General features: G+C 46.8%; 1 protein-coding gene across 4 annotated transcripts in view; it reads left to right on the top strand.

Annotated features, from left to right (window-relative positions):
* The window catches only part of LOC147625024 (protein LOL3-like), a 54,923-nt gene that overhangs the window by 21,855 nt on the left and 11,385 nt on the right, over nucleotides 1-21,683 (top strand). For all 4 annotated transcript variants that reach the window (XR_015268903.1, XM_086818242.1, XM_086818244.1 and 1 more), the window contains exons 3-4: nucleotides 19,271-19,384; nucleotides 19,517-19,626. Coding sequence is in view for 3 of the 4 variants with exons in the window: in XM_086818242.1 (XP_086674368.1) it covers nucleotides 19,271-19,384; nucleotides 19,517-19,626 (224 nt within the window). In the remaining variant the exon portion in view is untranslated. The remainder of the gene's footprint in view (nucleotides 1-19,270; nucleotides 19,385-19,516; nucleotides 19,627-21,683) is intronic.

The raw sequence follows: 21,683 nt of genomic DNA, 5'->3' as shown, positions 1-21,683 counted from the left end.
GGGGAGATTAGAGCCATTGCCACTGAGTTCTATAGAGACCTGCTTTCAGCGGAGCCAGCCACGGAGGCACGTGATGCTTGCAGACAGACTGTGTGGGCCCATGTGCAGAGGAGGGTCACAGATCGTATGCGCACAGTTTTGGGTGAGGCTCTTTCAGAGGATGAGCTTGTTGAGGCTTTGAGGGTCCTTCCGCGTCATAGTTGCCCTGGGGAGGACGGATTGACGCGTGCCTTTTTTATGCGCTATTGGGACCTTTTGGGGCCAGGCCTCCGTAGGGGCTTTCAGTATGTTTTGGACACTGGGGTGATGCCACAGAGCTTTTCAGAGGGCTTGATCTTTCTTATCCCCAAGGGGGAGGGAGTGTCAGATGATATTCGGCATTGGAGGCCTATTACGATCCTCAATACTGTCTACAAGGTCCTAGCAAAGGCCTTGAGTTTGAGGATCCAGCCCTTCCTTGGGGAGTTGATTCATGCTACCCAGACAGGATTCGTCAAGGAGCGCAGTATCCTTGACAACATTTTCACCTTCTGGGAGGTGACGGCCTGAGCTAGATTTCTCGGTGAGGACTTGGTCGTGATGCTTCTCGATTTTGAGAAGGCATACGATAGAGTCGATTGGGGTTTCCTAGAGGGCACTATGCTTCGCCTGGGTTTTGAGCCAGACTGGATTCGAGGAGTGGCGGCTCTATATTCCACAGCTCGTAGCTAGGTGTTGATGCCAGGAGGACGGGGGCCGAGCTTTGAGTTGACCAGATCAGTCCAGATCAGTCCGTCAGGGATGCCCTCTCGCCCCTTTCCTTTTTCTCTTCTTTGCAGAGGCTATGAGCATGTATCTGACAGCAGAGGAGGTTGGTTTGAGAGGACTCCAGCTCCCAGTCCGGGCTGAGGACCTGCTCGATTCTGAGTTTGCTGATGACACGGGATTGTTTCTGCATGGCCAGGAGGCCAATCTACAGAGGGCAGAGCAGTCGCTACAGGTTTTTGGTGTGGCTTCGGGAGCATTGATCAATTGGCGCAAGATAGTGGCTTTTTGGATCAGTAGCGCTCCCGCTCCGGCATGGAGCCCAGACCCGGGTTTTAGATGGATTCCTCCTGGCACAGCAGTGCGGTATCTCGGATGCCAGATTGGACTTGATTTGTCACTTGAGCAGCAGATCGCCCCGCTTCTTCTGAGCATTCGGAAGAAGCTTTTATATTGGAGTACAGCTCGGCTATCCTTGGCTGGGAGGGTGGTGGTGACAAATCAGGTGCTTTTAGCGACTATGTGGTACATCACGTCTTGCTGGATCTTCTCGAGCTCTTGCATCAGCCAGTTACAGAGGCTGATCAGGAACTTTCTTTGGTCTGGGCGGGATGGTCAGCCGGCCCGGGCTAAGGTTGCTTGGGTAGTTATTACTCTTCCGCTGGCCCAGGGGGGCTTGGGCATTATAGATCCAGCTGATCAGAGTAGAGCCTTGTTGGGGAAGCTTATTGTTCGGGGGCTGCTTCCAGGCGCTGAGCCTTGGAAGGAGCTTCTATTTCAGCGGCTGCAGGCTAGAGCTCCCCCAGCAGGGGGCACTTGGGCACCAGAGATACGGTGGATCTTCATAGAGATGAGGAGGACAGGCCTCAGTAGAGGATGGGAGGACAGATTTGCCTTGAGCATCCTGCGAGCTTGGGAGCTGCTGAGACCGGGGCTTTCTCAGAGACCTCCCACTTGTGATGAGGAGAGGGCCAGACAGCCGCTCATCTGGAGCCCCACGGTACGCATAGAGCAGGGTCATATGCTGGGTTCTTGGCCTCGTCTAGCATGGGGACCATTGGCGGCAGGCCCAGCACGCAGTTTTGGGAGATTGGCAGGCCTTTTGCAGTCTCCCGGAGGAGATCCAGGCGGAGAGGCTGAGTCACTTCAGAGGGGGCTGATTATGAGGGATGACATTCAGGAGGCACTCACTGAGGAGTGGTTCACGCCTTTCGAGCCAACACCCCCACGGTGGATGGGAGCCTTACACAGTTGGAGATCCTGATTGCTGTTAGAGCTTGCACTGAGGATAGGATCATACTCAGACACTTTCCACTACCTTGCCCAAGAGCACAAGCAAGGGAAAGCGAGAGACGCATGAAGAGGACCAGGATATGCCACAGCTTAATTCTTCCAGAGCACGACTAGAGCAACCACAATCACAGGGCATGCTTATTGTGACCATCTAGATGGTTTGTTGCCTCGAAGTCCCCAAATGTGCTTGTCACCAAAAATTTGAGACACAGCGGAGTAGGTCCTTGGGCAATCTGCTATCAGGCATCCCGATCAAGTTGGACACACTCACAACTGCAGAAGACTATTTTTGATCTCATTGAGCCTTGAGAGGCATTGCTAGATGGCTATGTAACCCTATTAGTCCTTGATGGATGATGGATTGCCTCATCTCATGAGAGACTCCAAACAATTTAGGGTTTCTTTTCCTATGTTTTTAGTAGATTTTCATGTTGCCGTATTGCATCTTCTATCACATCACTACCAGCCATTATGTATTACTGTTGGTCTTATGGGTCTGTTGGGCCCCTGGGCTGAAGAGTCTTAGGTTGCAACAAAGATAACCCTCTTCCCTCAATCACGCTGTATGAGCAAGTCACAGCAGGGAATTTCACAGCCAGTGTGGAGCACAACAGGGTAAAGCAAGGTATACCTCTATCCCCCACCGTTTTGGGCTCTACATAGATGAGTTAGCAGATTTTATTGACAAGTGCAATTGCAAGTGTTCCATTCTACCTGAGACTGTAGTCTCTATTTTATCGTATGCAGATCATGAAGCACTATTGTTACTGTAACTGGGAGTGTGGATCTTGGAGCACTTAACCCTTAATTTTTTAAATCACTTCAGATGATCACAAAACTGGAACCACACCGGGGGGGGGGGGGGGGGGGGGGGGTGGGTTCAGCAGGTACAGATTTTACTCCAAAATCAGCAGATAGAAGAACAGCCTCAACAAATGACACTGGATGCAGCATGTACAGAAGAAATGCAGCGAGATGAGTTGTGTACAGTATGGAACAGAAGGTGTCCTTTCAACAGCCAGGGTACAGACATTGTACGGGCAGAAACAGCAAGTACAGGTATCCGAGGAGCCTGGGTACATGTACAGGAGCTGATACAGGGCATATGGGATGAGTACGGGTGATGTAACAGCAGCAAGACAGGTCAGAGATTGTACAGATGCAAGACGGGCATTATACGAGTGATGTATGGCTGCTGTAGAGTATCGGAACAGTACGTGCAGGTACACCGTATGGTACTGTACGGATGTCTTCCAAGCTGATCACTTTTAGGTCGTGCTAGAGAACCCAAGACCACCAACATCGCAAAATGACCAGAATTTTAGGTGATGAAGAGTGGTGCAATTGTGCCAGACAAGTGCCTCTGCCCAATTTTTTCAAATTTTGATTGCATGAGTTTTGTTTGTCTACTAAGATCATATTTACATTCTACGAGAAACGGCAGAAATGTCGGGTTTTTGGGTTGTTTAGCCGTTCCCCTGGCTCCGTTCGTTCCCCTAACAACGCCTTCCATTTCCGGGCAAAACCCTACTTTCAGGCCATCATTAGCTTCTCTTTTGTTCTCACCTATCTCCTTTTCTTATTCTTTAGTCATACACTCTCCTATTTTCTTACATCTCCATAGGTTTCTCTTCTCCTCCTTCGCTTTCCCTCCTTATTTTGCATTCCCTTTACTGACGAGGCATTTTTTCTGTTACCCCCTCAAAATTGCCGTTTCCATTTGTCATGTGCGTCCTGTACTTGGATGCAATGGGGACATGACTGTACATACAAGTGCAGGACCTAAGGCCGGACACAGAGCTTCTTGTGAGGCCTTGTACACAGGGACGAGTCACCAGTGCAGCGCCAAGAGTGGTCAAGCCGTGCCAGTCCCTCACTGTTTAGTCCTGGCAGTTGTGCACCGATTATGTAACCCACTTGCGATGTAATGAAGTACAAGGTGTCTGGACACTTGTTAGACAGTTTTCGGGTGGCCTGAACAACCCCGGTCGGTGTCTTAGGACAGAGTCCGGTTGCATGTGAACCCATTTGTCTAAGTTACTAATGGCAACCTGATTAGGCAAGGAAGTCTGGACACTTGTTAGACAGTTTTCGGGTGGCCTGAACAACCCCGGTCGGTGTCTTAGGACAGAGTCCGGTTGCATGTGAACCCATTTGTCTAAGGTACTAATGGCAACCTGATTAGGCAAGGAAGTGTGCAGGCTGTTTAGAGGGATGTGGACAGTCCCATGGGGCATGGGCAGCCATACAAGCACCAAGACAGCTGGCCAAGTGGGCAAGGGCACAGTGCCCATGGGAATTTCCTTGTGGACTTTTTTAGTGCCACGACCAGCCCAAGGCCCTAGTTGGCCAGGTGCAAGCCTAGTCGGCCAGCTGGATCAGCCTCACGGGGGCTATATTAAGGCCCATTGGGTCCTCTTCGTGACATCTCATCATTGTCCATGCAGATGCTCCTCTAGGCAGGCACAGGGCAAAGCACGTGGAAAACGCATAGTGAAGGTGGTCCAGGATTCAGGCTGCAGCTAAAGGGAAGCCGTGGAAGGCTAATGCAAAGGTTTAGAAGCAAAACGCAGGCATCCATAGAGGGCAGCCAGATTCAGTAGTCCTTTCGGCAACCAATGTGGAGTCTAGTTGGGTGTTCCCAAAGGGGAAAACACAGATCTCAATCCAGTCCAGAAGTTGACCAGATGTAACCCCGATTGCACTTGCTGCAGAATTCACAGCAATGAAGCAAATGCACCATCTAGGGGGGGGGGGGGGGGGTGGGTCATTCAATGGGTTATTGGGCCCCTATCCTGTGTAGTATGCAATCTCTCTCTCTCTCTCTCTCTCTCTCTCTCTCTCTCTCTCTCTCTCTCGTGCGTGCGACGCTCTCCTGCTGCCGGTGGTCCCCTCGCGCGATGCTCCTCCGCCCGCTGCCCGCGCTTCTCTCTACTCCCCCTTTTTCTCTCTTCGCATGATGCTCTCCTGCCCGATGCTTCCCGCCGCCCGTGCTTCTCTGTCTCTGTTCTCCCTCTTCTTCTCTCTGATATACTGTGTCCCTGCCGTGGACCAATGGTTGAACCATCAATGATAAGCAACTCCCACCCTTACTTCATCGCGCATCGGGCTGGCTCCCGTCTTCACCCGTGTCCTTGGGCCTAACTTGAGAAAGGTAAGAAGTAGCTCCCAAGCCAAAATGACTAGATCGAGCTGGTGGGATGAATTGCAAGGGGAATTGAAAAAATTGCTCGACAAGATTGATGCCCAAGTCAATGTAAGTACTGAACCAAACAGATGCGGTGTGCTTACTAGAGTCTGAAAGAAATTTTGACTATCCACGAAGATCACCGTGAATGGAAGATGATAGAAATACGAGAGGAGATGGCTAAGATGAAGGGACAACATGAGCCAGAGACGAACCATCGTGAGCTTGGAGCTGTGCCCCCCCCCCCCCCCCAATCGAACAGCGCTTGCCTCCCCTTTGCCGCTCTCCTTCTTCCACATTGCTCCCGCCTGCGCCCCCTCCTCACTGCCCGGGCTCCCTCTCTCCCCCTCTGTCCGCCGGCATCCCCTCCTTCTGCCTGCGCAGTGCGCCCCTCTAGCCCCCTCTTCCCGTGTCACCATTTGGTCCCTTCACCAGTCTTGATCAGTGAGTAGAACCAAGGTGAGAATGGGGATTTTCCACAGAAGAAAGCTGAGGCATTCACTGGCAAAGTTTGGCTTGAAAGATGGCTATAGAGCATGAGCAGCATAGGATTTTAATCATTAAAGTAACATATAAGGTTTATAAGTCAGTGTGTGCACACATTATTGAAATCTGGCTGGACAAACTATTACTTTGGGCATCTACAAGTGGACAGGAGGAGGAGCTTAGCTCCAGCTTGGGGAGCAAGTTTTGGAAAAGCATAAAAGCAGTTATTTCTGGTAGCCAAAGCCACTTTTGGCAAAAAGGGAAAAAGCATGGGCTATAGAAGGCTGGTAAGGGGGATGGGGGCTGAATTCGTGGAAGGCAAGAAGGGGCAGCAGGTGTTGAAATCTCTCTTTCTCTGTTTCTCTCTCTTCAGGCGTTGGCCGTACACTGCAGCAGGACAGCCGGCCTATTTTCTTCCCCTCTTCTGTGCCCTGGTTGGGGACAGAACAGTCGTACGACGTAGCTATCTTTTTTTTTTTCGTGAAATGGTGTTTTATATTATATGTAAAAATGTACATCAGCCACATGGCTCACACAGAACCTATGGCCCCAAAAAACCCCCACAAAAGATCCTCTAAAGGATCATGACCATGCAAACGTGTACACTAATAAGAAAGCCTCCTAGCCAAATAAGCATCCCAGATAAAAGCATCAAAGATGAGCCAGCCGAGCCGCCGTAGACCATAACGAAATAACATCTGCATCCAGTAGCTGAGCTGAGAGAAGAGAAGAAAACTGCGAAAGCAGCAAACCGCGGATACGTAGAATGTGCCCATGTATTCCAGACAAGGAATCAAAGATGAACCCATTCTGTGTAGTCCAAATATGCCAAAGTCCTGTCCATATAAGGAAATGGAATATCACAAGGTGACTGTCCGAAGTAATGACTTGAGGACAAATCCCAAATATCCACTGATGAGCCGAAACAGTAGACCTCTCTACTGCCTCCCAAACGCGAGAGACAAAAGACCAAATCTGACGGGCCAGTGGACAACTCATAAACAGATGCATAACTGTTTCAGTGCATGTCGTGCAGAAGAAGCAAGAGGCCAATGCAATTTTACGACGGCTGAGCTGATCCCGTGTAGGTAACCCTCCCACCAACATCCTCCAAATGAAAACCTTACCTTGGTAAGGGAGTTTAGACTGCCAACCACGCATAAGAGTTTTTTGCCACTATGATTTAGACTTGTGCAATCCCCACACCTTATTGGCCTTGGCTGAAACCTAATCTTTCTTTGATACGAGCTTATAATAGACCTGGTTAGCTGAAAGTGATATCAAGTCACCAGATTTACATAGTGCCCAATCAAGCCAAGGCTGATCTGCAGATGGCCGAGGCAATGGAGTAAAAGGCTCAACTGCATGCATGATGTCAACCCATAGTGGCTGAAATGTCCGAGGAACCCTAAAGTGCTGCCGAATACGACGAAACGAATATGGCCTGTCACGACCAGGTATCACAGCATCTCGGATTCTAACCAAGCCTAACTTGACCATGTGGTTGAGTCGTATGCGTGAAGCATCTCTGTCTGGCCAAACAATGACACGCGACTCCACAAATGTTTCGAACTGCAAAGAGTTCAAAAGTAGTCTTTCATGACCAGGATCCCACCGAGTCAATAGTAGAACTTCATGCCAAGAAAGGAGAATATGCGATAAAATGTGAGATGAACAAATACGGACAGGATGAGCCGCATTCACAATGTCCCACCATGAAGCCTGCACACGTGTCCGTCCATGTGACAATCCCTCCAACTCAATCAAGTCACGAGCCATGAATACCCAAGGCTGCTCTTGCAAACACATATCCTGAAAAAGCGCCCATCTACGCGCCACCATATGCAAGCGGACATCAAGTAAAGCAGCCCCACCCATTCTTTTGGGCGTCGTAATGTGATTCCAAGCTATCCATGTTTGACCCATAATATTTCCTTGCCTCTTCCACAGCATAAACCGAATGGGAGCAACCAAACGGAGAAGAGATTTGTGCGTCCAAGGTAGCAAAGGCAAAAAATAGGAAATCATGCTAAGCATAATAACCTGAGCTACCTTAACCCTCACGTGCATAGGCCACCCTTGAGCTTTCCAATACACAAATTTATCCGAGATCCGAGCAGAAATCCAAGCAAGAAGCGCTTGGGGGTCCACACCGGATACCCAAGATGACGAACAATGACTCCTGTATGCACCACACGGCCTTGCCACCCTAATGCCTCAAGATCAAATTCCGTGCATACAATGAGGGCTGATTTTGTTGAATTTATTTTCAGCCCAGAAGCCAATGCAAAATTATTCCAAGCTTCCATTACTCGATCTATATTGGCTTTTTCGGCCCTGAGAAACATAAAAGTGTCATCCACAAGGGCTTGAGCAACCAATTGCTTGCCATGAGGGAGATGCAAACCAACCACTTCACCATGCAATGCCATAGCATCTAGGCGAGATAACATAGGATGAGTGGCAATGGCAAAGAAAAGAGGTCTAAGAGGACAGCCCTGCCGGAGAGAACGGGTGAGAGAAATACCATCCGAAAGTCCTCCATTGAGCATAATCCGCGTGGGACCAAAACCCATATATAACTAATGAAGGGATCTTTTCTCGGAAAAAAAAAAAAAGCCCACTTGATTCCAGTGAAGAAGACTATCCGCACAAATCATATGGCAAGATTGTTCATTCAACAGATTTTCAAGCATCATGGATTACCTAAATCCGTTGTGGGGGATAGAGATCTTCGGACTACTAGTTTCTTTTGGAGAGCTCTTTTCGACAACATGGGGACAAAGCTGAATTTCTCTTTAGCTTATTATCCTCACACCGATGGACAAAGTGAGATTGCAAACCTCACTATTTTGGATATGCTAAAGTGTTATGGTCTTGAAGCAAAGGATCAATGGGAGAAGTATTTGCCTTTGGTTGTGTCATGTGCATGCCACGTGGACATGCTTCCGCACTGATCTGGACAGGCAGTAGGACATAATCAGACACCTTTTAGGGCTGAGTGGGACCAAGAGAAGGCGTGGACCAGGCAGCAACCCGACAGGAGGAATATGCCAAGAATGTGCTGGTCGGCAGCATTAAATGCTGGTCGGCCAGTTTGGGTCCAGTCGGCCAGATTTGCAAGGGGCTATATAAAGAGGGCCAAGGTCTTTATGTCACTCATTCAAGTTCCCACTTGGGACTTGGGTCATAGGTAGGAGTTGAATGGAAGAGAATTAGGGTTAGGTTTTCATGTGGGAGACATACACAGAGAGAAGGGAGAGAGAGAGAGAGAGTTGTGGGGATAAGTCAACTCAAGCATTGAGTGTGTGACTCCCCTATCACACATGTATATTGCACTAGTACACATAGTGCACTTAGTACATTAAAAGTACTAAGTGTACTATGTACTATAACTTATGGGCTTGTACACACTATAAGCGTGGGCATAGTGCCTTTACCCCAACAACCTCCCACTTAAAGGCAAAGTGCCCTTAAATGAAGGAAAAGAAAAAACAGCATGTACATGATAATATACAAGGCCATATCAAGGCTGAAACTGGCCTCATCCAATGTCCATCAAGTGTCTGCAATGAGCAAACCGCTCCGGAGGCAAACTCTTTGTCAACAGATCAGCCGGGTTGTCATCCGTATGAATCTTAACAAGCTGAATTTGCTTGTTCTCTATCACCTCTCTGATGAAGTGATACTTCACATCCACATGCTTCGTCTTTGCATGAAAGACAGGGTTCTTTGCCAACTGGATGGCACTCTGACTGTCACAATGCAACAATGGAATATCCCCTGTATAACCCAAATCAACCACTAACCGAGATAGCCATAATGCCTCCTTGCAAGCCTCTGTGGCTGCAATATACTCGGCCTCTATAGTAGATAAGGCAGTGCACTTCTGCATCCTGGATATCCATGACACAGCACCTCTTGTGAATGTAAACACATAACCGGTAGTAGACTTCCGGTTATCTGGATGACCGGCATAATCCGAATCCGTGTAACCATGCACTAATGCATCCTGTTTGCCAAAGCATATGCACATATCCTGTGTGCCCTTCAGGTATCTCATGACACCTTTCACTGCTTCCCAATGCTTCTTGCCAGGGTTGGCCATGTATCTAGAAACCACTCCCACTGCAAATGCAATGTCCGGCCTAGTAGCAACCATGGCATACATGAGACTGCCACAAGCTGAAGCATACGGAATCTTGGCCATATCAGCCCTGCCACTATCTGACTGTGGGCTGTCCATAGCACTGAGTCTTTTAGGAGGTTTTTTCCCCCGGCTTGTATATAAGCCCATTATTCTAGGGCTAACTTATCTTTATACATTGACACAATCTAATACACTTGTGTTGTGTGCATTCTTGCTTCTTCTTCTCCAAGCTTTGTGTGCTTTCCTGCAACCCTAATTCCAACAAGGCATTGCATAACAGAGAAACATTTGTTCTATTCCATTATCTTAATGAATCTTTTGGAGCGCAATTTTGCAGTGCAATTTTGCATATCAAAGGAGAACTCCTTGCAATGTAATAAATTTTCCTTTATGCTCAAATACTAGTGTATTATGCAAATATCTTCTCAAAAGTGTTTTCCCCATTGAAAATAATTCAAGTGTGCATTCCTTTAGGCTTATCATTACCATTCCTAGTAAGTTCTTGTCCTTGGGAAAATCAAAAAATGATGGGTGTTATTAGCTCCTTAATGATAGGGGAATGATTGGGAGTTAAAAACATATCTAAAAATAACATTTTCCCTCCCGTCCATATTGAACCTCTGCAAAACTTTGCCAATATATTCCTTCTGAGACAAATACAACAGATGCTGATTTCTGTCCCGAAGTATCCGCATACCCAAAATGTGATTTGCATCACCCAAATCCTTCATATCAAAGGTTTGATGCAGCCTCTTCTTCAAGGCATCCATCTCTTTACGAGATTTCCCGGCAATCAACATATCATCAACATACAAGATGAGGATCAATAGACTGCCATCCAAAGCTTTCTTGGTGTATAAGCAGTGATCTATGTCACTTCTCCTGAAATTTTGAGATTTCATGAATGTATCAAATTTATGATACCATTCCCTTGGTGCTTGTTTGAGCCCATAAAGACTCTTTTTCAGCTTGCATACAAGCTTCTCCTTTCCATTCACTGCATAACCCTCTGGCTGTTGCATATATATCTCTTCATGGAGATCACCGTGAAGAAAAGCAGTCTTCACATCCATCTGAATCAAATCCAGATCATCATGAGCAACCAAAGCTAATACAGCTCTAAGTGTGGTTATTTTGACCACTGGAGAGAAGATCTCATCAAAGTCCACACCATATTCCTGCTTGAAGCCCTTAGCCACTAACCTGGCTTTGTATCTTGGCTTTGCATCAGGTGCAACTTTGAGCCTGTAAACCCACTTGCATGGCAAAACCTTCTTGCCTACAGGCAAATGCACCAACTTCCATGTTCCATTTTTGTGCAGAGAATCCATCTCTGACTTCATGGCACGCTCCCAAAGAGCCTTGTCTGCCCTCTGTAAAGCCTTCTTATAACATGAGGGCTCCCCACAGTCAGTGAGCATCAAGTAGTCAACCCCTGGAACAAACCTGTCAGGGGCTCTGGAGGGTCTAGTGGACCTCCGTACCCAATGACCATCATTTGCAGGTTGCTGTCCAGCCTGCATATCACCTATTGGTGGCTCCTGTTCCATGCCATAAGGCTGAAAAATCATGCCCGGTATCTCCTCTAACTGTGGTATATCCATAGGGATATCTTCTGCCATCTTTGGCTGTCCATTTGGACCATTTTCAGCACCATTTAAGGGCCGGTTTTGCTGCTGTAATGGCTGATTTACAGCCCTTGGTTGTTGTCCATGATGTCCATCATCATCAAAGATGACTCTGCCAGGCTCTTGTTGCCTTGCAGGCTCCTTATACATGCATGTTTCATAAAAAATGACATCATTGCTGCGTATAATCTTTCTATTCACGGGATCCCAAAGTCTATACCCCATTTCACCTCTGTCACCATATCCTAGGAATATGCATTTGTGAGACTTAGGATCAAGTTTGGTGCGTATTTCCCTGCGTATGTGCACGTACGCAACGCAACCAAACACTCTCAAGTGCTTGTAGGACGGAGGCTTCCCTGTCCATACTTCTTCTGGCACTTTCCCACCAAGCCTCGTGTTAGGTGACCTGTTTATAAGATGAACGGTTGTCATAACAGCTTCAGCCCAAAACCATGAGATAATGCAGCATGTGACAACATAGAACGGACCTTCTCTTGAATGGTCCTGTTCATCCTCTTTGCTGTCCCGTTTTGTGGAGGATCATAAGGAGTAGAGAGCTCCCTCTTGATGCCTTTAGCATCACAAAAGTCCTGAAACTGTTTGGACATATACTCTCCACCATTGTCGAAACGCAAAGCCTTCAGTGTTTTGCCAGTTTGATTCTCAACATGAGCAACAAACTTCTGAAACACTGAGAATGTATCACTCTTCAAACGAAGAGGATAAACCCACACCTTGCGTGTGGCATCATCAATAAAAGACAAAATATTTTGCCCCTCCCAAAGAAAGCTGAGGCATCTCACATACATCTGTATGCACAAGCTCTAACTGAGCATCTTTCTGTCCAAGAGCTTTCTTGTGGGGGCACTGGAGTTGCCTGCCATATATACAATGCTCACAAAACTGAAAACTTGAAAACTTTAGAGAAGGCAAGTAACCCAAACGAGACAATTGCTCCATTCCTTTGACACTCATGTGTCCCAACCGGCTATGCCACATAGAGATTTCCGGCAGCTCGGTTGCATTTACATTAGCATGGTGACAAACACCTGCATGCATGAAGTAAAGAGTGTCCACCTTAGAGCCTCTGGCAACAACCAGTGAGCCCTTACTAATCTTCCACTTTCCACGACCAAATGTGGTAACATAATCAGCATCATCAAGCTGTCCAGTAGAAAGCAGGTTCTTCTTGATCTCAGGCACATGCCTGACATCATGGAGCATAAGCTGTGAGCCATCTGAAAACACAAGCCTCACATCACCTCTGCCAAGAATCTTGCATGCATGGTTATCACCCAAATAAACTACTCCTTCATTGCCAGTAGTATACCTGACAAACAAGTCTCTGCAACCTGTGACATGAAAGGAGGCACCTGAATCAATGATCCATGAGTGCATACCATGACCATCTCCTGTAAGAAGTGAATGGGCATCAAGTGAAGACGTGAATAGGACCTCATCCTTACTGTCACCTGCATGTGACACATTGACTTCTTCAATCTTGACTCCACTTTGCCCTTTGGCTTTACATCTTTGGCTTCATCTTTGTCTTTGTCTTTGCCTTTTCCCTTTTCCTTTTGATCATTTTTCCATTTGTAGCATTGCTTTTTGATGTGTCCCTTCTTGCCACAATAATGGCATTCCAAGTCCTTTTTGGAGCGGGACTTGCTCCTTCCCCGTTCTTGGCTTTTACCCCTTTGCTGGGATCTCCCACGTGCATTCATTGCATTGGACTTTCCAACAGAGTCGTTTTTCCTGTTCATCTCTTCTTGAAGAAGAGCACCCTCAACATCTGCATATGACAGCATAGCATTCGAATTGCTAGTGGCTGTCCTGAATGTGTCCCAACTCTCTGGCAAAGTGCATAAGAGAAAAGTGGCTTTGAACTCATCGTCCATTGCCAACTTTTGATTAATGACCTGGCTGACAATACCATTAAACTCATTTAGATGGGCTGCCATAGACGCCCCTTCCTTCATCTGAAGACCTATGAGTTTCTTCAACCAATACACTTTGCTTGAGGCACTTTGCTGGGCATACAAGTCCTGCAATCTCTGCCACATTCCCCAAGCTGTCTTCTCTTCACGAATGCTGAAAAGTAAAGTGTTTGACACAGACAACATGATGGTGGATCTTGCTAGCTCATCCATATCTTCCCACTCTTCAACAGTAAGAGAAGCGGGCATTACACCCCTTTCTTTGATAGGCTTGTGCTGCTTCTTCTGGAGCAACACATTATAGCACTGGGTTTGCCAAATATCATAGTTATGTGAGCCTTCAAGCTTCTTGATGTGAAGCAATGAAGAGCTCTCACCTTGGTTGCCATAGCAATATGCAACCTGTCAATGCCTGACTCCCTGCAAAATGTGCAAACACTGCACCAAAAGCGCACAAAGTGCTCACAGTTGTTCTCCCAAAGTTTATCTCCCACTGCGGAAGCACAAATGCAACTCTACTCCCACTGTATGTGATGGAATCACCAAAATCTGGTTGCTGCAGATTTAGGACAGCACCTTAAATGTGCTCTGTTGCCCTTCCAAAGTACTGTACAACAGTACCAAGTGCTCACCAATGATGTACCAAACCTGTACCGGCAAGTACAGCAGCTGAAATTGAACCTTTTCTTCACTCAAATCAGTGTACAGCCATGCCAAAACTTGCACAAAGTTGTACCAAATCTGTACCAGCAAGTACAGTAGCAATAAATGCTCTCCTGGCTGCCCAAATGAGTGAAAATCAGACTTTTACAGTCCCGATCACTGTATACAACAGTCCCGAACAGAAATTGGGCAAAAGCCCCTTGACTGCAAGCTGATTTCTGAGGATTCAAGGCATAAAAGTCTTGCCTGCTGCTTTGCCAAGCTCAACAAGCATAAAATCTTGAAAAGCCCCTTGATTTAAGATCAATTTCTGATCATGCATGGTACATTAACGCACATGAAGGCATCCAGAGTCTTCGCAATGCTTCCCCCTGGCCACATATACATCCAGTACATAAAAGCCCCTTGATTTACAGGCACATTGAGTGCTTGACAGGCATCAACACATTGCCCAAAGCATCAATTGTGAGTGCCTGCATGCAAATCAACCCAATCGGCACAAAAGCCCCTTGATTTGCACTGCAATTTGTTGCAATTTTGCCCGAATGTGCGATTTCTCACATCATACAGCATGTATGAATGCTTAATTGCACAATTACATCAAAAGCCCCAAATTTCGACATCCAATTTCTTGCAAATTGATCCTGATTGTGACCAATGTCACCCAATTTTGCCAATTTTGCTCAAAAAATTGAGCAATTTGGCACCTGTACCTGCTCAATTGATAATTGTACCTGCTCAATTGCAAATCCCAAAAAAAAAATTGAAGCATGTACCTCGTAAATTTCTGATTTCTTTGTTGCAGAAAAAGGGGGAGATGAATTTGGTGCTGCTATTGCAGAAATGGTCGCAGCGCGCTGTGGCGGTGGCGGTGGCGGAGAAACCGTTGGGGCTGAAGAGAAGCGAGACTGTAGGAGGAGACGGGAAGCTTGAGACGACTTGCACACATTCGCAGCAGCGGCCATCGCCATCGTGCAGCAGCTCTCTAAGAAGAGCACCAAAAAAAAACCTTCGCTCACGCCATATCTACGCGTGGACGCCAGTTGTTGAGGCGAGTTGCGTTAGTGAGGTCGGTGACGATGGAACGCAGCACCAAAGGCGCCGATGGAACGGAGCCTCTCCTGACTCCTCCAGCTACGCGTAGAACTCCTCGCTCGCCTGCCTCACCTTCGCGCTACGGGTACTCGCTCGTAGGCGTGTTCGATGGACGCCCGCCTGCCTGCCCAACGCGTTGCTGCCTTCGCCGCCTCCGCCTAGTAGCTTTACGCCTTGTGGCCAGGCGCTCACACAGACTGCACCACGTTGCCTTCGACTGATTCGCTACCTGCTGTGCAGCGCTTTGCTGCGCTGCTTGTCATGGCAGCTGCTGACACCTGCAACACCCAAGCTAGCCACCTGTTGCCTCGCTTGTGTGCACCTTGTGTCACCTCAACAGCACTGTCAAGTCGCCTAGATACCAAAGCTCTGATACCAGTTGAATGGAAGAGAATTAGGGTTAGGTTTTCATGTGGGAGACATACACAGAGAGAAGGGAGAGAGAGACAGAGAGTTGTGGGGATAAGTCAACTCAAGCATTGAGTGTGTGACTCCCCTATCACACATGTATATTGCACTAGTACACATAGTGCACTTAGTACATTAAAAGTACTAAGTGTACTATGTACTATAACTTATGGGCTTGTACACACTATAAGCGTGGGCATAGTGCCTTTACCCCAACAGGAGTACAAGTGACCTTTTTCAAGGGAAGCTAAGCTTCCAACATGGCATTGTAACAGACAAGTATATGAATAAGATTTTGAGTAGGTTAGGTCACTGTTTTCTCTCTTGCGTTTTTATCCAGTTGTTGGTGCATCAAGCATCGAAGTGGGAGTGCTACGTTTTCTTATGAGTAATGATCTGGCCACAGAGGCTTCCGCATGTGACATTGGTATTAGAGTGCCAGCACTCAGCAGGATTTCCAGTGCTCCAAGAGCAGTCCCAAGAGAAGGTGCACAGTTCGAGGCAGGGAACACAGCTAAGGGTAGATCTCCAAAGGAGGATGGTCAGTGTTAAGCAAAGCCATAGGGAAAAGGCAGTCCATGGGTGGGTGCCAAAGGGCATACCAGTGAGCCCATAGGGATGGTAGTCATCTAAGGGGGGAGCGAAGATGTCAGCGATCAGCCTCAGGGAAGGACACCAAGACCCCGTGTTCAAGGGACAGGGCATGAAGGTAGGGGGACTCAGTGGATCAGGATGCAGGTTCTTCAAGTGGAGCAATCGCGGAGGCTAGCAATGTTTCCAGGTCAAGTCAAGTTGCCAGACGTCCAAGGATGACAGTGAGGAGACACGGCAGGGAATGAGGGATGATGATAGTCATCCAAAGAGGCAGGTTGGATCCCCGTCATCAAGTTTAGTAGGGGGGGGGGGATGCCACGTGGACATACTTCCGCACTGATCTGGACAGGCAGTAGGACATAATCAGACACCTTTTAGGGCTGAGTGGGACCAAGAGAAGGCGTGGACCAGGCAGCAACCCGACAGGAGGAATACGCCAAGAATGTACTGGTCAGCAGCATTAAATGTTGGTCGGCCAGTTTGTTGGGTCCAACGCCAAATTTGCAAGGGGCTATATAAAGAGGGCCAAGGTCTTTATGTCATTCATTCAAGTTCCCACTTGGGACTTGGGTCATAGGTAGGAGTACAAGTGACCTTTTTCAAGGGAAGCTAAGCTTCCAACCTGGCAATGTAACAGACAAGTATATGAATAAGATTTTGAGTAGGTTAGGTCACTGTTTTCTCTGCGTTTTTATCCAGTTGTTTGTGCATCAAGCATCCAGTGGGAGTGCTGTGTTTTCTTATGAGTGATGATCTGGACACAGAGGCTTCCACATGTGACAAGTTGAACATGCTTACAACAACACCGTTCATTCCTCAACAGGCAAAGCTCCCTTTGAGATTATCTAGAAAACCTAAAATCGAACAAAGGTAGTTCAAATTGACACTCCCCCGAAATGTTTGTAGAAACCTTACAGCATGCGAACGGGCCCTGAAACGCACCTGAAACGGCCCAAAAGTTTTTCAAACTCTGTCAATGAAGTTAACACCGCACTATAAGGTATACCTTCTTTACTTGAGAGGATAGCTCAATTTGAGACAATTGGAAGAGCAGCTCAAGGTGATGATGAGAGCAAATGATGGAGGTGAGAGCCAAGAGAACTTGCTCTGATACCAATTGTTGGAGCGGAGACAAAGGTCACGAATGCAGCAAGCAAGTAGAGATAGAGAGAAGCACAACACTCAAAGTAGATTGATGGGAATGAGTGAAGTAACATGATAAGATCACTTACACGCTTACTCATAATAGTGTACACATGCTTGGGGGAAAAAACCTCCGAAGGCCTCTTATTGGCTTTGACGTTGTCTGGATTTACTCTAAAGTGCACTCTTTATGGGCTCATTATTACAAGGCTTTCTTTTCTAAGGTTTGGACAATACACCATGAACATTTAATTGGTTCTCCCAAGATGGGTGTCACTTGATTTTTCCCAACATGAATATCTGCTGTTTGCAGCCCAACAAATGCTACAAGTTACATAAGCTTTATTTGCATTTAAAGTACATTGTTGGAGATGATTGCATTGGCTAGTGTCTATGCTATTTATATGGAATTGTACCAAATAGAGTTTATGTTGTTTGCAACTCTCTACCGACACAAGTTATGGTGTCTGGCTATCTAGCAAGCTTATGCTAAAGGATATGTACCCTCTAGTATAGACATTTATGGTTTGCCGTCCATTCACTTGTAGTATAATCCAATGACAACCAAAATATTAAATACCACATAATCACAGCTGTAAAGGAGGCGGTATTACTGAATGGACTGCTGCCCTGAACCTGGTTGCCCTGTATGAGCTGTGTTTTGCTGCCGAGAGCAGATGAGGCACGCAGAAGAAAACACACCATCTGATGGCGGCCCCCCCAAAAAGAAAAAAACACAGAGAAGATAATCTAACTTGGTTCACCCATGCTTTATACCCATTGAAGGTAGTAGGGTTGCAGGATCAGGCGAAGCTAAGGTGGATGGAAGATATTCATTGCGCGTGTGTAGAGAGAGAGAGAGAGAGAGAGAGAGAGAGAGAGAGAGAGAAAGAAACTTTTATTAACGTCTTCAAAAGACCACTAGGGTCTATGAGACAAAAAAGGTGTTACAAAGTATCCAAGTGTTACACTGATCCTGATAAAACAGAAAAATAAAACACTGGAAAAAGACTACTAGCTACAAATACAAGTAGCATCTTCAGGAATATATCATCAGAATACAATAGCACGATGACCCAAGGTCCAAGGAACATCTAGCTAGGGTGGCTGGTAGAGAGGTCTCATCATCATCCTCAGGAACTGTGTAAAGGGCATCAATGTCCACATGTCATGTGTGGGCATCTCTGTATTGCCGGAGCATCTCCTGGACTTGGAGCTGATGGGTGGAGCACTTATGCGGCCCAGTAGGTCTTGGGCGTCTAGCTCGCTGCATCTGAACCGCCTGTCTACAGTAACCCTGGGGAAATGGAGAGGCTCTTGTGTGCACTGTCTCAGAGAGAGAGAGAGAGAGATGTGACAAAGCTCAAAGGGGGAGAGAGAGGATGTTGCTTGACTCAACGATGATTAGATTGATTGATCTCAGCCTTCACCAAGTACATTGCTTTAATAGCCTTGAGGTTCATCTACTTTATAGACTCGCATTTAATGCATACTTATCCACCCTATATAAGAGGGTTTACACACACATACTAACTAACACTCATAGGGAGTGTTTACACACAGACACACACATGAGGCTGCGAATCCCAACAGGTACAAGGCTGTACAGGTAGGTATGGTCAGTAATACAGACAGTTATGGTGCAGGTTCATCTGGACTGCTAAGTATGGGGCCTGGGCAGCAAGTATGATGCTGTATGGAGTATGGTAGGTTGATGAATCGATGGAGTATGGTAGGTTGATGAATTGATAAAAGCGCCTCCATATAATTATTCCTGAAGGCAGAATAAGGTTAGACTTGGAGAAAGCGCGTTTGGGGCATGGAGAAGCTCACGACATACCCAAGCATTAAAAATGTCCAAATACATTGTTGTGATATGCATGTGTTTAGACTGGTCGCAGGAAACTGACCTGCAAGGACCTGCTTTATTGTGCATCAGGGACGGAGATGGCCCAACTGATTTGTGGCGGCTGCCGCACGTTGCTGATGTACGTTCGTGGTGCAACAAGTGTGCAATGCTCATGCTGCCATACAGTTAACCTTGCAATGGAAGGTTGGCACAATTTTTATTTTCCTTGAAAATTGATGTGAAGCTTACCAGATGGCTAATTAGGCAGACTAGTTCTGTTAGGATATGCTTAGTGTACCTAGTTTTGTTTGAATTGGGATGTCTCTCTCTTTGCAGCCAACCAAGCTGCTCATATTAGTTGTGGAGGATGTGGGACCATGTTGATGTACCCGTATGGAGCACAATCCGTAAAATGTGCCCTTTGCCAGTTTGTCACTTCCACCAGGGTATATCTCCTTCACTCTTTTGCTGTTTCAAAATTGATGTGATGTATCTTTGATGTGCAAATTACAGCAGGATGTTTATGGTGATATTAACTTCAAAGAGTCTACTCACAAAGCTTCAAATCATCAACTGCATGCATAGCGTAGACTACTCATTATTACCCAAGAGTAGGTGGATTTTAATGCATAAATATATGTCCATTTTAGTGAACATGTTTTTTTGGATAAACCATAATGTTTTGTCACTTCTCTGGAGCACACTTGCCTTTCTTTGAGTCAACATTGGAAGGGGCTTTATCTTTTTTGGCATGCCATTGTGAAAGGAAAGACTAAGAGAGCATGTAATATATGCTTAGAGAACACCTCAAAAAAGTAAATAAAAAAAAGGAAAGGAAAGGTAAAGGAAAACTTTAAAAATTAGAATCCTTTTTCTATATTTCCAGAGTTTTCCTCCACAATTCTCTCTCTCTCTCTCTCTCTCTCTCTCTCTCTCTCTCTCTGGCACATATCTTGACATATACATGTCACATGCCATGCGGATTATAGTGCGCTAGTTGTGGGTGTCATCGCACTGCCTGAGGATAGAGACAGGGAGAGCCATGCAAATACCTCGTGAGGAGAGGATACACACTATGTGCCAGCAGGAGGTTGAGTCAAAGGAGCACTTCATATGTAGGTGCACCTTATATTATGAGATTCGAGGGAGGTTCCATTATCTCTTGAGAGAGGGGTTTGGACCCTTATCCAAGATCATGGATTACCCAGATCAGTGGTGCCTAGGCCTCTTCCTACTAGAGCTTCAACGCCATGGAGACTCACTGATTAGGGAGTGGAGACTCCATGGGAGACATCCACCCCGGCCCAGGCGACCATCACTCAGTTCTTCCGACCTCGAGAGGACGCCCTACCAGCCATGGATGGCATACCCACAGCCTCATTGAGCCACACATTCTCGAGTGCATGACCCCCCGCCAGACCCCACTGTGGTGTGACTCTAGACTAGGCCACGACACTACAGCGAGCCCGATGCCCCAGACTCCGTGGACCTCGCCAGCAACACATTCATCAACCCCAGCTTGAGGAGATCTTGGAGAGGCATAGAGCCACCTTCCCACTCCTGGCGGATCTGCAGAGCCTTCTACAGGCTAACCCCATGCTTGATATCCTTGATGGCCCCCTCCCTCTACTGGGGGGTTAGCTCCATAGGTTGTCTGATGATGATGGTCCCACTTTGTATCATATGGCTCGGATTTGACATTCCCAGCTCATAGCTCTCGTCTTTGTTTTCTTTTGTACCATGATGAGATTACATGGACACTATTGTATCACTTTTGGTCTCATAGACCCATTGGGTCTTTTGAAGACGTTTAATATAACTTAATTTCTTTGTGTGTGTGTGTGTGTGTGTCAAGGCATAGGACACCACACACGCCCACTATTATTCATGACACGATTGAGGAGAATAAAGAAGGGAAATTTAGGCATTACATGTGTAGGTGGTTGGGCTGCAAGAAGGGGAGTCTACCAAGGTAGACGCTGTCACACACTGTCTAAAATGGGCATAGAAGGCACACCATATATGGATGCATGGAGAGTAGGTAATGACACCACAGGTGCCCGCCCGCTACTCCTCAAATTCAAGGACACCACCGGCCAGCAAGCATTCTTGGGTCATAGAGCAGCCCTCAAAGGTGAGGAAATTTGGCTTGGTGATGACCTCACTCCCACACAAGTGGAGCATAGGAAAATGAGCTCACGCCACAGGTGCTTGAAGCGTTAAGGCAGGAAAGTGGGCAGTTTATAGAGACAGATGTCCCAAATAGGGACACAGGGTCTATAAGACCACACATTTGAGGATGGCAGTTTGGAACTGCAATGGGACTTTGTGGTCAGACATTGGGGGATTCGAGGAGACTTTTCATAGGATGCGACATCATCTTTTACACAGAGGCGCACCAGAGCCAAGAGAGGGGACTACCACATGTATCGGGAAATACAGATTACAGCCTCAAGATGTATCTATGTGGCAATATGCAATTTCGTCTTGGATTCTTCACGAT

This window comes from Cibotium barometz, chromosome 24, assembly GCF_041138505.1.
Source record: "Cibotium barometz isolate CiBa-2024 chromosome 24, ASM4113850v1, whole genome shotgun sequence".
NCBI classification, from domain to species: domain Eukaryota; kingdom Viridiplantae; phylum Streptophyta; class Polypodiopsida; order Cyatheales; family Cibotiaceae; genus Cibotium; species Cibotium barometz.
The sequence above is the reverse complement of the archived record's forward strand: the minus strand, read 5'-3'. Positions and strand labels throughout refer to the sequence as shown.